At 43.2% G+C, this 12,984-nt stretch overlaps 1 protein-coding gene across 5 annotated transcripts in view; it reads left to right on the top strand.

The window, feature by feature from the left end:
- Nucleotides 1–12,984, top strand: part of LOC142579672 (hsp70-binding protein 1-like) — a 47,216-nt gene that overhangs the window by 1,657 nt on the left and 32,575 nt on the right. For all 5 annotated transcript variants that reach the window (XM_075690106.1, XM_075690109.1, XM_075690107.1 and 2 more), the window contains exons 2-5: nt 2,487–2,691; nt 3,846–4,058; nt 5,601–5,756; nt 6,829–7,120. In XM_075690106.1, coding sequence (XP_075546221.1) covers nt 2,487–2,691; nt 3,846–4,058; nt 5,601–5,756; nt 6,829–7,120 — 866 coding nt within the window. The remainder of the gene's footprint in view (nt 1–2,486; nt 2,692–3,845; nt 4,059–5,600; nt 5,757–6,828; nt 7,121–12,984) is intronic.

Genomic DNA, 12,984 nt, shown 5'->3' on the forward strand with positions numbered 1-12,984 from the left:
TGAAACATGCTAGGGAAACTTCAAGATAGAACATCTGTTGCACATAATTTCTCGAGATTGCAATGGCATGCCACTACACATCTGGTCGCTAAAGTTGGCGTGGATTTTGTGTGATTGTGTAAACTAAATATCTGATTTTGCACTAACTAGAAATGGTGGAAGTGAAGGTGCATGTATTAGTTGGCCCTAAATGACATGCTGGTCAGGTGGTCACTGCAGATGCAAGCTGCTGATTTTGTTTTGTTGATATAATATCAGTTGATATTATATCATTGAGGAGACACAATCCTGCACTGCTGTAATGGATGCCTTGCGACAATTTGTTGCAGGTTGATTTCAGGTGGCGATAGCTGCACCTCCTAGCTGAAGTGCCAAGGTGGTCAAATTACAACCATGATTTCTCAAGCAGGGCCGCATATTTGTTACGGCAGTGCTTTCTATTCATTATATTTCACTTAAATTCCCAATGCAGCAGAACTGAGACTAACATATATGCTGCATCTCCACATATTTATTGTCAAGAGCCTGGTTTTTGTACTACCTGAAACTGATAAATGCAATGCGGGGGGGGAGGGGGGCATTTTGGTGTTGCTAAAGTCCCCAGGTAAAACTGTTTTTCTATGTGGAGACCTCACAGCACCCTCTTAGTTAATTTAACAGACCTATATATGTGGCTGTACCAAAGCCAGTTGCTTCTTTGTGCTGCACAAAAACTCGCATTTCATTCCATATACTGCACTGATAGGAATAATTTTTTTATTTTCTGTATTTTGTGGGTTTTCTCAAAGTGTGAAAAAAACAACTAAAAGATAACCTTATGGAAACAATTCCACTAGGTGTTTCTGAGCATGCTTTGAAACTATATGAAATATAATGTAGGCTTCGAAGTGAATATTTAGAAGTTACCAGAATTTATCTTGCTATAGTTAGCTAAGCACGCTGCAAATGTATCCTATTTAGCACGAGACAACTACAGACATAGCAGTGTCAGCCGTGTCCACTTACAGTGTACCACTTCAGAAATTGGTACGATTTACGATGTGCCACTTTTTAGAAACTTGAAGGAAAGTTAATCATTTGGCTTTTCTTCACAAATGCAAGACAGGAAAATTTAAATTTCAATCTACCAAGTTGTGCTCATCCTCTCAGCATTCGAAGAACGCATCACAACCGGGAACATTCACTTGATCCTATATTTGCAAAGACAAAAAAAAAAACTTTTAAGTTTAGTTTTTCTTCCAAGAACTATTGAGGACTGGAACTTGCTTCCCACCACTACTGTTGCATCAAGTGATATTGTTGCTGCAGTTGAGCAATTTCTTTCATTTTAAACAGAAATGTATATATTGTGTTTCTGATATTGTTTGTAATGATGGCTTGCAAATTGTATTTGCCATCATATACTTCTTCTTTTGTCTGATATTTTCATATTGAGGCCTCTTCTGCTTGGGCCAGATTGATGGCTTGCAGTATTTTCAAATAAATAAATAAAAAAAAGGTGTTCCAGTTGCATGAAACCCCCTCTTTGGTAACATGCATTTTGCAAATAAAAGTGATGCTAATAGAAACTGGTTTGTAAGCCGACCGTCAAAGAGATTATTAATCCAGAACTTCATTTGCATTTTTAGTGAAAAAGGTTTGTTTATTAGTGGAGAAAATGAATGCCAAGCTTTAGATTTTTGAATTTCTTGTCTGAACTGTGAAACAAATGGACATATTTCACAGTATTTGCAAATTTGGGCCGTTTTGCACAAAATGTTCTCGGAAGCTGTTAGTAGGTTAAATCTTTGTTTACTTTTGCGCACAGTATAAGCATCTTCTGTTGACAAAATAATTAACTATCACCTACTGAAGGTTGCCAAACCGAAATACATTATGAGCACATGGCACAGAAGTTTCAGCATTGTTGCTTATTCATTTTTGCATTGTTTCTGCAAGTTTCTGCATTGTCTCAAAGTAGGGCCACCAAATTAGCTATTCCTGAAGTCCATTCTGTCAATCTCAACTAGCTTGTAATTTCCCTTTGCTGTCTCTTTAGGAACATAGTTCTATTAGTAAATTATGCTTCTTGAACATCAAAGCAGCCACTTTTACCTTGAAGTTGGTAATCCAGAAATGATGCAGACAGCAGACGATGCAAAAAGAAAATGACTGGCAATACAGCCCTGAAGTTCTTGTACCGGCTAACAATGACGTCATGGATTTTGACAGCATCTGCTCATCTCCAGTTTGGTTTTTGATTGAGAAGGGCTTCACTGCATTCCAAAGGAACCAATGAGTCAACCTAGCAAGTGTTGATAACTTTTTCAGCAGCAGTGAAATTTTTTCGTCAGGTGAATGCAGATACACTATAGCTTTGAGAGAATACTTTATTAGACTAAAGTGTTCTATAGCTCTTTAACAGGCTGCAGTGGCCATTTCGTTTTTTGGCCAACTGTGCGCAATTTGTATGTTCTAACTATTCTTTGGAATCTTATTTGTCTCAGAGGCGGAAATGGCTGGAAGAGGCAATGTCCGACATGACCGTCTCGCCCGTCGAGGAGATGCAGAAGAACCTGAATGTGATCAAGGAAACACTGAGTCACCATCGAGACAGTGCTGAACAGGCACCGACCGAGGAGGCCTGCTGCACCCTTGAGTCCGCCCTTGAGAGCATCACCGAATACGTTGGTTCCATAGACTATGCCAAGGGTGACTATACTGCCATACTCCAGGCCTTAAATCTTCACTAGTAACGCCTGCATCTTAGAAACAGAAAAATCTTGCCCTTTAGATAAGATGCACTGTAAAACTGCTCACACCACTCCAAAGTAGAAAAACTTGTACACACTGGTACCCAGGTTGTGAGAATCAGTGGTTGGCTGTTTGAGCTAATGTGTTGTAAGGATTCATTTTGCCCAATTCTATTCCGTTGATCCACTGCTCTAGAGCTAAGATAACCGCTTTTGTATACATAAAAAGTAAATAAGAAAATAAACAATGATCAACAATAAATAGGGGTTACATGGTGTTGCTAGATTTGTTGTCAAAATGTTTCAGGTACTGCACCAAAAAACAAAAAACAACAACAACAAAAGAGTCGTGATTCATATTAAACTAACATCACTCTATGAAGGCTTATGCAACAAGCTGTTACCTTCACCAACATTGCTGCTTGAAAGTTCGAATGTTTAGTTAGCCAGAAGTTACTTAGAAGGTTTAGTTAGAAAAAGTAAACTACTTAGGTTTTGTACTCTCTCTCTCTCTCTCTCTCTCTCTCTCTCTCTCTCTCTCTCTCACACACACACACACACACACACACACACACACACACACACACACACACACACACACACACACACACGCACACGCACACGCACACGCACACCATAAGTAGTTTACTTTCCTGAGATTATATAATTGAAATTATATCTCCTGACATAAAACAATGTGTATTGCCTGAATTTCGCATTCCTTTGTTCAAGTATACCACGTGACCTCTTCAACTACGGTTTAACATCAATGATGTTCCCAACTTGTAAAATTTCCCAGTTTACGCTGTCACTGTGGAGAGCATCGAAAGTAGTACACTTTGTCAGTATGGTCAGTATATATTGTTCATAACCAAATATGCTCAAAATAGCACATTTTATTACGGGCAACATGTCTCTGTTTACAATGCACATGTGCATTTGTGTTCATAGTATATTAGCGAAGTTATACTTCATGTGTCATTACCAGATATGCCTGTGCATGTGCCAATCAACACATGGCTCTTGTTGTGCGAACAGCACTAGAGTTTGTCTATTTGGTGGCTACCTTGTTTAGATTTCTCTGAGCGGCCTATTTTTCTTTTTCTCATACAGATTTCCATAAGATTGGCGGCTTCGACGTGCTCGAGGATCTACTTTGCTTTCCAAACAGTGGAGTCCAGTCGAAGGCCTGTGAGCTTGTTGCTGAGCTGGTACAAAACAACCCTTACTGCCAGAAACAGGCTGCCCAGAGTCTCAAGTTTCTATTGCATCTTGTGGACGCCACTGAAGAAGCTGTCCGGCTGAAAGCTCTCTACGCTGTGTCGTGTGAGTGATAGGACAAGTCGCAGACTAGAAGTTGTAGATTAGAGAGATCTCTAGTAATGGTTGTAGTACCAGCAAAGTTGTAGCCATCAGGGCTGGTCAATGCACGGCGATCGTCAAAGTGAAGCGAAATATTCCCAGATCTGCTGAGATATGCTGCTGGGAAACACTTATTGGTGAGCTATCTTGGTTAATGCTGAGGCATGTGGTTGCTATGATGGACGGACATGTTGAAATGCACTTCGCAGGTAGCCAAGTGCAGTCCAACATGTTGCATTTCCAGCCATGCAACAAAACAAGAGACATGCTGATGTATCCATTTTTGCTGCGCCTCTGGTTATGCCATCTAATATGCTTTAGCGAGCATCTCTTGAAGCATTGTTCAAGCTCCAAAGTGCTTTTTTTTTTCTTTTTCGAAAGGGGTGAAGAGCACGTGCCAGTGCTCCAGCATAGCCTGTCATGTTCGATAACGGACGGCTGGTGTACATAGAGTGCTACACTCTTTAAAAAATTTACGCCCTTTGGGACTTATCTTGTCCCACATCAATAATCGTCATCTGTCTTGCTCGCATTTCCTTTCTTTAATGCTGCGAGCCCGGTACTTCGAAGTCACAAATGGTTTGCACGTTATCAGCGTGACACAGCATTCTCGACAAGGAAGTAGCGAGCGCCAAGTTCTCAAGAAAGGGAAACGCAAGCAAGGCAGATGACGATTATTGTTGGGGGACAAATATACACCATAAAGAGTGCAACCATTTTAAGAATAGTTCTGTGTTCTCTTTCGCTGCCTGAAGAGGGCTGCAGGTGACCAGGACAGCATACAGTAACCCCTCGTTTATTACAGAATAGCTTAACTGAAATATTGCTTCTTTCAAAGTATTTCCTGGTATTCACTGCAGTGCATGCACTTTATTTTAGACCGCAGTAATTGAAGCACAGTGGCACAGGATCCCATTTACTATGAAATTGGAAGCGTGAAGTTTACATGGGCCTGCGAATGTCCACATGACGAAGCGTGGACACCACTCCACCACACGGCAGCAACTGGTTGTGCCTAACTGTATAACATGCCTATGACCAGCAGAAGAGCCAACTGCTCACTGTTGTCAGCAGAATTCTTCCACTGTAATGTACCCACTCAATAGTGCCGTACCGTAGAGTGTAGTACCGTGTACGTTTTACTAGCTCCCGTGCTGTTGGCATCCTCATCCTGCCCTACTATGGCTCCCTTAGAGAGCAGTTCAGCACACTTCTGTGGAGACCCTGCACTTGTAATGAAATACCATTTAAAACGGTTAAAACAAGTTACACTTCTCGTTGTTCCAATGGCTTAATTAAAATGAGGATTTACTGCACACACGTGCACCTGCGATGATGCCAATGTTGTGAATGTTGTAGGAATATTTGTATAATTGCCAACAAACAACAAAATGAAAACAGTCCAAAGACGGGACACAGAAGAATAAGAAGGACAATTGCACCATGCGCTGAGTAAGAAAGATTCATTTCATTGCTTGTATTACAATTTGCACATTTCCTTTTCAGGTCTTGTGCGCCACAATATTTTAGTGTACCTGGAGTTTGAGAAATTGGACGGCTTCTCAGTGTTGCTGAGGGCGCTGCAGTCAGAGTCGCCGAGACTGAAAACCAAAGCAAGTTTTCTGCTTTCATCATTGTGTTCCCAGCAGGGGAAGAGCAGAGGTGGGTGTTATTTTATGGTGCTTTCTCTTGAAATGTATGTTCACACAAATAACAGAGCTGATCTCAGTTTTGAAGTACAGCGCGCAGTACTTGCAGGTTTGGAGCACACACGTTAATTGTTAAGTTATTGGATGGGGCCTCGTGTTAGCATATCTGTATGAATATAAGAATTTTTCTTTCTGCCCTTCTTTTTTTCTCAATAAAAGATTACTAAACAGATCTTACTTGCATTGTATCTGCCATCACTGTTGTATTTCTCCACAGACTCAGACTAGGGTTCTGTGTTTAATATGGTTGTTTTTTATAACTAGACTTATTAAAAATGTTCCATGACATAAAGGGAAATTCTGTCTCATTTACTGGATTAGTTTTACAGGCAGGCATAACATACACGATTAACTGCATTGTCATGATAACTAATTAACAAAGTTTCACTAATTTAAGATTTTCACTTTAGGGCACACATTCCTGTTGAGGAATTGAAACCAAGCTGTAATGAAGTCTTCTGCCATAGTCACACCCTCGCTTTCAGTGACCTTGAAATCGAAGATAATTGAAATCGGCAAGCACCATTTTCTCCCTTCCACGAGCTTGCATAGAGGAACCAGTTAGGCACGCCCACATCAATGGCTTTGGTTTCAGTGGTTATTGAAAGCGAAAGTGTGACTGCGGTATTATCTGTTTAGCAGAAATCCCATGTTTAGCGCCATCTTCATAAGATATGTTCTGTAAATCTGTTGTAAAATGCATCCATGTTTTCATTAACACTTCTCAGCACTTAATTCTTCCACAGTGCCTGTGCGTGTGAAAGTAATGGAATTTGTTCTTGCTTTTTGTTGCTGATCACGGGTCCCTTGGATTTTATACTGTTTTGTGTTTTTTTACATGGGATTTGTGTAAGACATGTTCTTTTGTAATAAAATTCTCAGTTGCGAGCAGGTGCACGTCTTCTGTGTCTATTCTATGTCACTGCCCTTTCGAGCTAGAACAGTGAATGAAATTTGACTTCGATTTTATTAAATCAATCAATCGGTCTAACAATGCATGTGATGTCATGTGCTCTCTATTGTAGACACGCTCATCCGAATGGGCTTTGTGGAGCAGCTGGCTGCAATGCTCCGGCACGAGCCAGGCCCCCACCGCGAACACCTGCTATCCACTCTGGACACGCTCGTAAGTGTGTGCCCTAGTGCACGTGATGAGTGCCGTCGCCCCGAGCTTCAGCTGGAGGACACACTCCGCACCGGCCTGGCTTCAAGCCGTGGCCGCGAGGAACAGCGCGAAGAACACGACCACAGTACCCACATTCTGGCCACGTGCTTTGCAGACAGTGGAACCACCGGCGAGCATGCCGAGATGGACAGGTAAAAAGCAGGCCAGTTGGTCGACCGAGCATGTGAACTTTTGGGGAGGGGAGGAATTCAAGGGGGGAACTGCAATGTGAGGGATGCAACATCATCACGTCCTTTGGTGTCTTTGTTCCGAGATAAAGGAATGCATCATTCGTATAACGTCTATCTTATTCATCTGTGGCAGTGGAAGTCATCCCTGGTGCATCCAGGGACATACACAAAGTGAAGTTCTCTGCACAATTTAGTTAAACTCTGTTTTCTTGTACCGCCTCTTGACGTTTTAACAGTGGCTCAGTAGCATAAGTGTCATTCTGCCAAGCACAATGTCGTGGGTTTGGTTTTCAGCTGCTACGTCCATGTTACATTTACATGTACAGTCGAACCCACTCATAACAATGTTTAAGTGCCACGAAAATTCCATTGTTATTAACCAATAATTGTTATAACCGGGTTACATGAAAAAATCAAAATAGGGGGATGGCAGAGCTGTTGTGAGAAAACTATAATGGTGAGTAGGCCAGTGCCCCTCCCCACCACGTTCCTCCATCCGGCTGCTGATTGTGTGTAACGAGCCGCGGCTGTTGGCATTAAAGAATGGCACTGCTATAACAACTGCAAAAGTGGCCACGGGTGGCAAGTGATATGCAAGCACCACCGAGGCATCGCTGTGGTGGCCCCAAAAGAGGCCTTAATAAATTGCAAGAAGGCTGCCACAGTAACCTGTCAGCTTGAGAAATCCAGAAGAAACGCTGAGGCGAGATTGCCACAAGCATCTCGCCACATACTTTTCACTAGCTTGCATGAGGAAACCCTATGTCCATCAGCCTTGCATGTTTTATGCGAAACTTGCCGACATCGTTCTCCAAGGCATCCAGATGCTCCACGTAGTGCAGTGGAAGGTTCCTCATGAGAACGAAGCCCTAGAGGGTATAACTCATCTGCCGGCCCTCCTGTGAGGACAACGTTGAGGCAGCCCGCCCTACCGCGTCATCGCTGCCATCATCGCCATCGCTATCTGACGCAAGCACATTCACGATGATCGCCTCATCGGTTAGAAGCACTTATAAAATAGATAGTTTCCAAATCTTTCTTTCCAGCACTTTCCTTTCACTGGCAACGTCGAGCATTGCTGATGCTCAGCGGGCAGATCAGCCATCTTTCATTTCGACGGAAAGGCAAGCGGGGCTAAAAAAACTGCGTGGCCAGGAACAATTTCCGACGCAACCAACAAAGACGAATGCGAATGATTGAGCTGTTTGCAGAACTGCACCGAATGAGGAGCCAGCGAGCAACATGTGAGCAATCTGGGAGCAGCGCTGTTGGTGCGGTGCATCCGTGTTTTGGAGGGTGGGGCAGCGCAGAGCTATGGGGCACAGCCCATTCGTGTTCGAAGGGATGGAAAGGCGACAGGAAAGAGGTGCGCAGAGATGGCTGGAAAATGAGCGCGCGGCGGCTGTTGGAGCAGTGACCCATCATGGAGCAGCTCGAATTTCTCATTTTCTTTTTTTTCTTTTCAAGGATTTCGCATTTCACTACCTTTCGGCTCGGACATCCAGCAGCCAGACTTCATCGTTATAACCAATAATGCGGCATTGGGGCATTGTAGTAAGCGGGTTATTTCACCATAGAAAGCATACAAGTTGACGGTGCAGCAGCTTCTCATTGTTATTATCGATATAATGTTAAAACCGGTATCTTTATAAGTTACATAAACACCATGCAATAGAGCGTTGCGCATTCATCGCAATGTAGGCATTTATAATAATACAGCGCAGGTTGTATGGCGTGGTACAGACTCAAGTGTGGCACACATGATACCACATGGCTGGTACTCCCCACCGGAATGGCCACTTTTCACCTCGAGAAAACAGAGTTGTGCACCAAGGTACAGGAAATCAGAGAAGCCCATCTGGTGAGCCAGCAGGGAGTGGCTAAAAAGCACGATAGCGGGACGCTGCGTTTTAAAACATATCAGATATTACGTACGGAAGAGCAGTGCGCCGACAAAATCTCCACACATTGATGGAAGCGCTACACCAATTGCGCCAAACTGCGTCGTGACAGAAATGCTGCTACATGCTGTGCCAAATTGTCCTTTATTGCAGATATTGTGCCACTGCTGCACCGACACACACCTGCTCCAAATTAACCAAGCATTGAAAAAAAAAAAGGCTTTTGTGGGGACATTCAATTTCGTTGCTTTTTAGAACGCTAGCTGTACTACAAAAACGCCTAATTTTGATCTGTGTGGTGCTTTGTTCACATAGTCTTTACTTAATGCCATGGCCGTAGTAGCAGGAGCACTTTGCATTCACCCGTCCCTGGCCCGTTTTGCATCCCGGTGCGTGTTGTTGTAAAGTGCGTGATGCGCACAATTTTCATAGTTTGCAGCTTTGTGTCTACACCATTCCATTAAGTAAGCACACGAGCATACATTGGGTGAGTTCGCCAGTAGTTCCCGGCAGATTGATCGTGTACCGTACGCTATGACTAGCATGCGCTTCAAGCGCGTTAGCTTATCCAGGCACATTATTATTAATGTGCAAGGATGCAGTACTCGCGCCATATTATTAATGCGACAAACCATAAACGAATTGGGCAGCTGTTGTATTCCACTTGTGGACATCAGTTTAGCAGACGAAACGGACCACGAAGCCAAGGACAGCGTGTCAAAATTTGATGGGCCACACATCGTATTCTGGGTGGAGCACACCAGCTCCCCCCCATACATACACATTGTGCGGACTCTGGGGCATGAGTATTTCGCCCAAGCATATGCACACCGGGAGCCACGCGAAGGGCGCTGAGCAGTTACGCTCCGAAACAATACCATCAACCTACATGCGCATCCTATAACACTATTGCCTGCAATGAAGAACACTACCACCGCCGCATAACGCTGTCACGCAGAAGAAAGCTGTAGTATGGCAGGAACTCCAAACAAACACATATCCATACTTGAGTCTGCACCATGCTATACATTCTGTGCTGCATTCTTATAAATGCCGACATTGCAATGAATGCGCAATGCTCCACCATATGATGAGGGCATGCGCAAGGACACCGGAGCTCACACCCATAATGCACCCCACCACATGAATGGCTATGGGAGGCAGCACTGTCTAGCTCAGACTTGACGGACCAGCTTGAACTAGTCAACCAATCGAGAAGGGCAGCTAAGGCGGCTGTGTTTCTGAACTGAAGAGACCACTCACTGCAGAGTGGAGGAGCAACTTCTGCTCGCTTTGCATGCATGCTGTTCTGCATAAAGTTTATTTTCTCTCTCTCCACATTACAATTTGATGTGATACAAAAACACTTTTTGCTGAATCTTGTGCGCGCATTAAAAGAACAGGTGGTTCTCCACCATGACTTCTTTCACAGACCTGTATTGCTTTAGGATGTTGAACCCAGCCAGTAAGATGATCAGTTCATCAGTCAGTCAATCAGTGATTACATTATATGTGCAACTCCATCTGGCCTTACTCTGCAGCCATAGAACTTAGGGTATGCCAGCGAAGAAGGACATTGAGATGCTCATAAATACCATAAAACCTGTGGGCATGTTTCTGAACCATTGGGTATGAACCAATAGGTGTGCTACATTTGGTTGGCATACAGTGTTGATTCAACCATATCTTGTACTGCTCTTCTGATCACTTTGTACACTAGTGCAGCTGGTTTGGATGCAACTCTCTACAGTTTGCATATGTACAGCCACATAGCAGTGGCATATTTAGAATGCTTTAAGCATTTTTCTTTATCTTTATGCATGCAGCAATAAACAGTTAATTGTAATTATTACCACTGCTCTTCTCTGAATGGGTGTGTGACTGAGAAATATAAATCAATTGAAAGGAATTCTAAAGCTATTATCGCAATTTAATTAAAAAGTCATTAATCTTCCTTTACTATTCTGCCTACCCCCCCTTCCCCCTTAGTGTAAAGTAGCAGGCCAAAAGGCAGTTGCTTTGTCTGGCTGGGCTTACTGCCTTCCCTCTCGTTAAACTTCTCATGATAGCCATTGTCACTATGGCTAGTATGTAAATTATTGGAGCTGAAATGGGAATGCTAAGCATTCAACTGCATATGAGCTCCGTACATTTTGCTACCAAAGGTGCGGCTGCACAAGTCCTACAACATAAATCTGAAAATGCAAAAGTAAGCGCAGGGGCTAGGTTGGGCGAGACCAATGGGCAACTGCTCTGGAGTCCTTACAGACACTTTTCATTAGCCTACTTGTAAGGCTTAGAAGCATTCCCTTCCATCTTGGTTCATGCAGTAGTAAACAGTAAATTTTGTTTTTGTGCAAAACTGCCAGCAGTTCAATCTTGTGGCTGTTAAAAAAGTTCGTCAGAACCCGTCTCACGATGACATCTGATGGTAATGTACTTAGCATTGAATCAATATACCGGGTGTTCCTGCAACGACATTCAGCAATTTTTAAAGATTGCCTGTGGCAGACAGCACAATTATAGTTCATGAGCTGGTCTACTCGAATAGGTGGACATTACTTGCACAAAACAGTTGAAATGCATAATTGATTAATTAAGACAAAATGAAATAAACTAATTATTTCACAGCACATATTACAATTTACAAATTCTAGCCGGGGAGTTCACAAGGTGGATCCAGTCGGAAATAATCATGTGGATGACACCATTTACAAGATATGCGCCGTCAAACTTTCGGTAAAAATGCACTTTCATTCCACTTACTTCTTTAAAGGGGCCCTGAACTACTTTTTATCAGAGTGGAGAAAGGCATTTGAAGTAAAAATAGGCCATTTAAGAAATACTTTGCCACAAAAAATACTTTAATGCGTTCAGCAGAAGTGGAGTCATTGGCAATCAAACATGGCCTCCGCTGTGCTCCCGTTCCTTCTTCAATGCCTTGCACATTGAAGGCTATGGCGCAGTGCGGCGTGCCCACAACACTCCACCTTCTAAATGTCACCGTTGCACGCAGTACTAATTCCATTTTGGGGATGCTACGACTTCTGCCTTTGGTACCTGCAACGCACTAAACATAAGCCAAACGCAGCTGTCCTCAGCGAGCCGCAGCGCACTTAGCCAGTGGATTCGTGGCGGCACCCCACGGCGGTACCCCATGGTGGCCGTGGTATCTATGCCACGTAGCTGACCGCAACTTGATGTCAGCTATCGCCCAATAGCAGCCATCTAAGGGTATGACGAAATAGTGCGTCCAATGACGAAATAGTACGTCTAGAGGAGAGTGAGGATGGGGCCTTCTGTTGAAAAGAGAGCATTTAAGAGAGAGGTGGCTTTGCAATCCACTTGCGAGCTCCACGCACTGTGCATGACAGCAAAACTTTGCCGAGATGTTCACAACAGCGCATGCTACCTACGGACTATGTTATTTCACCAAGCCCGAGAGGTGGTTCGGGTCCCTTTATAAAAGTGTCATTTTATGCATTGAATGACAAGAGCAACAGGACCACCAATGTATTTTTTCACAAAGTTCAGAAATTAATATATTGAAACTGGTGCCATCCCGAGAATTTGTTCCAAGTGGATCCGCCTTGTGAACTTCCCAGCTAGAATTTCTCACTTGCAATATGTGCCATAAGGTAATTAGTCAAAAACATAACTAGTGACGTTTTTGTTAATTAGTCAATTATGCATTTCAACTGCTTGTGCAAGCAATGTCCACCCCATTGAGTAGACCAGCTCATGGACTAGAATTCTATCTTCCACAGGAAATTAAAAAATATTGCTGGAAGTCTTCGCTGAAGCACCCGGTAGTGACACAATGTACTGCCACCATCAAAATAAGTTATTTATGAGGCATGTGCTGCAGTGGGACTCCTGTTTCGTGCTTCTATCTGGACAAACTGTGTGATCGCTACTCTTTTT

Source organism: Dermacentor variabilis, chromosome 4 (assembly GCF_050947875.1).
Source record: "Dermacentor variabilis isolate Ectoservices chromosome 4, ASM5094787v1, whole genome shotgun sequence".
Lineage (NCBI taxonomy): Eukaryota > Metazoa > Arthropoda > Arachnida > Ixodida > Ixodidae > Dermacentor > Dermacentor variabilis.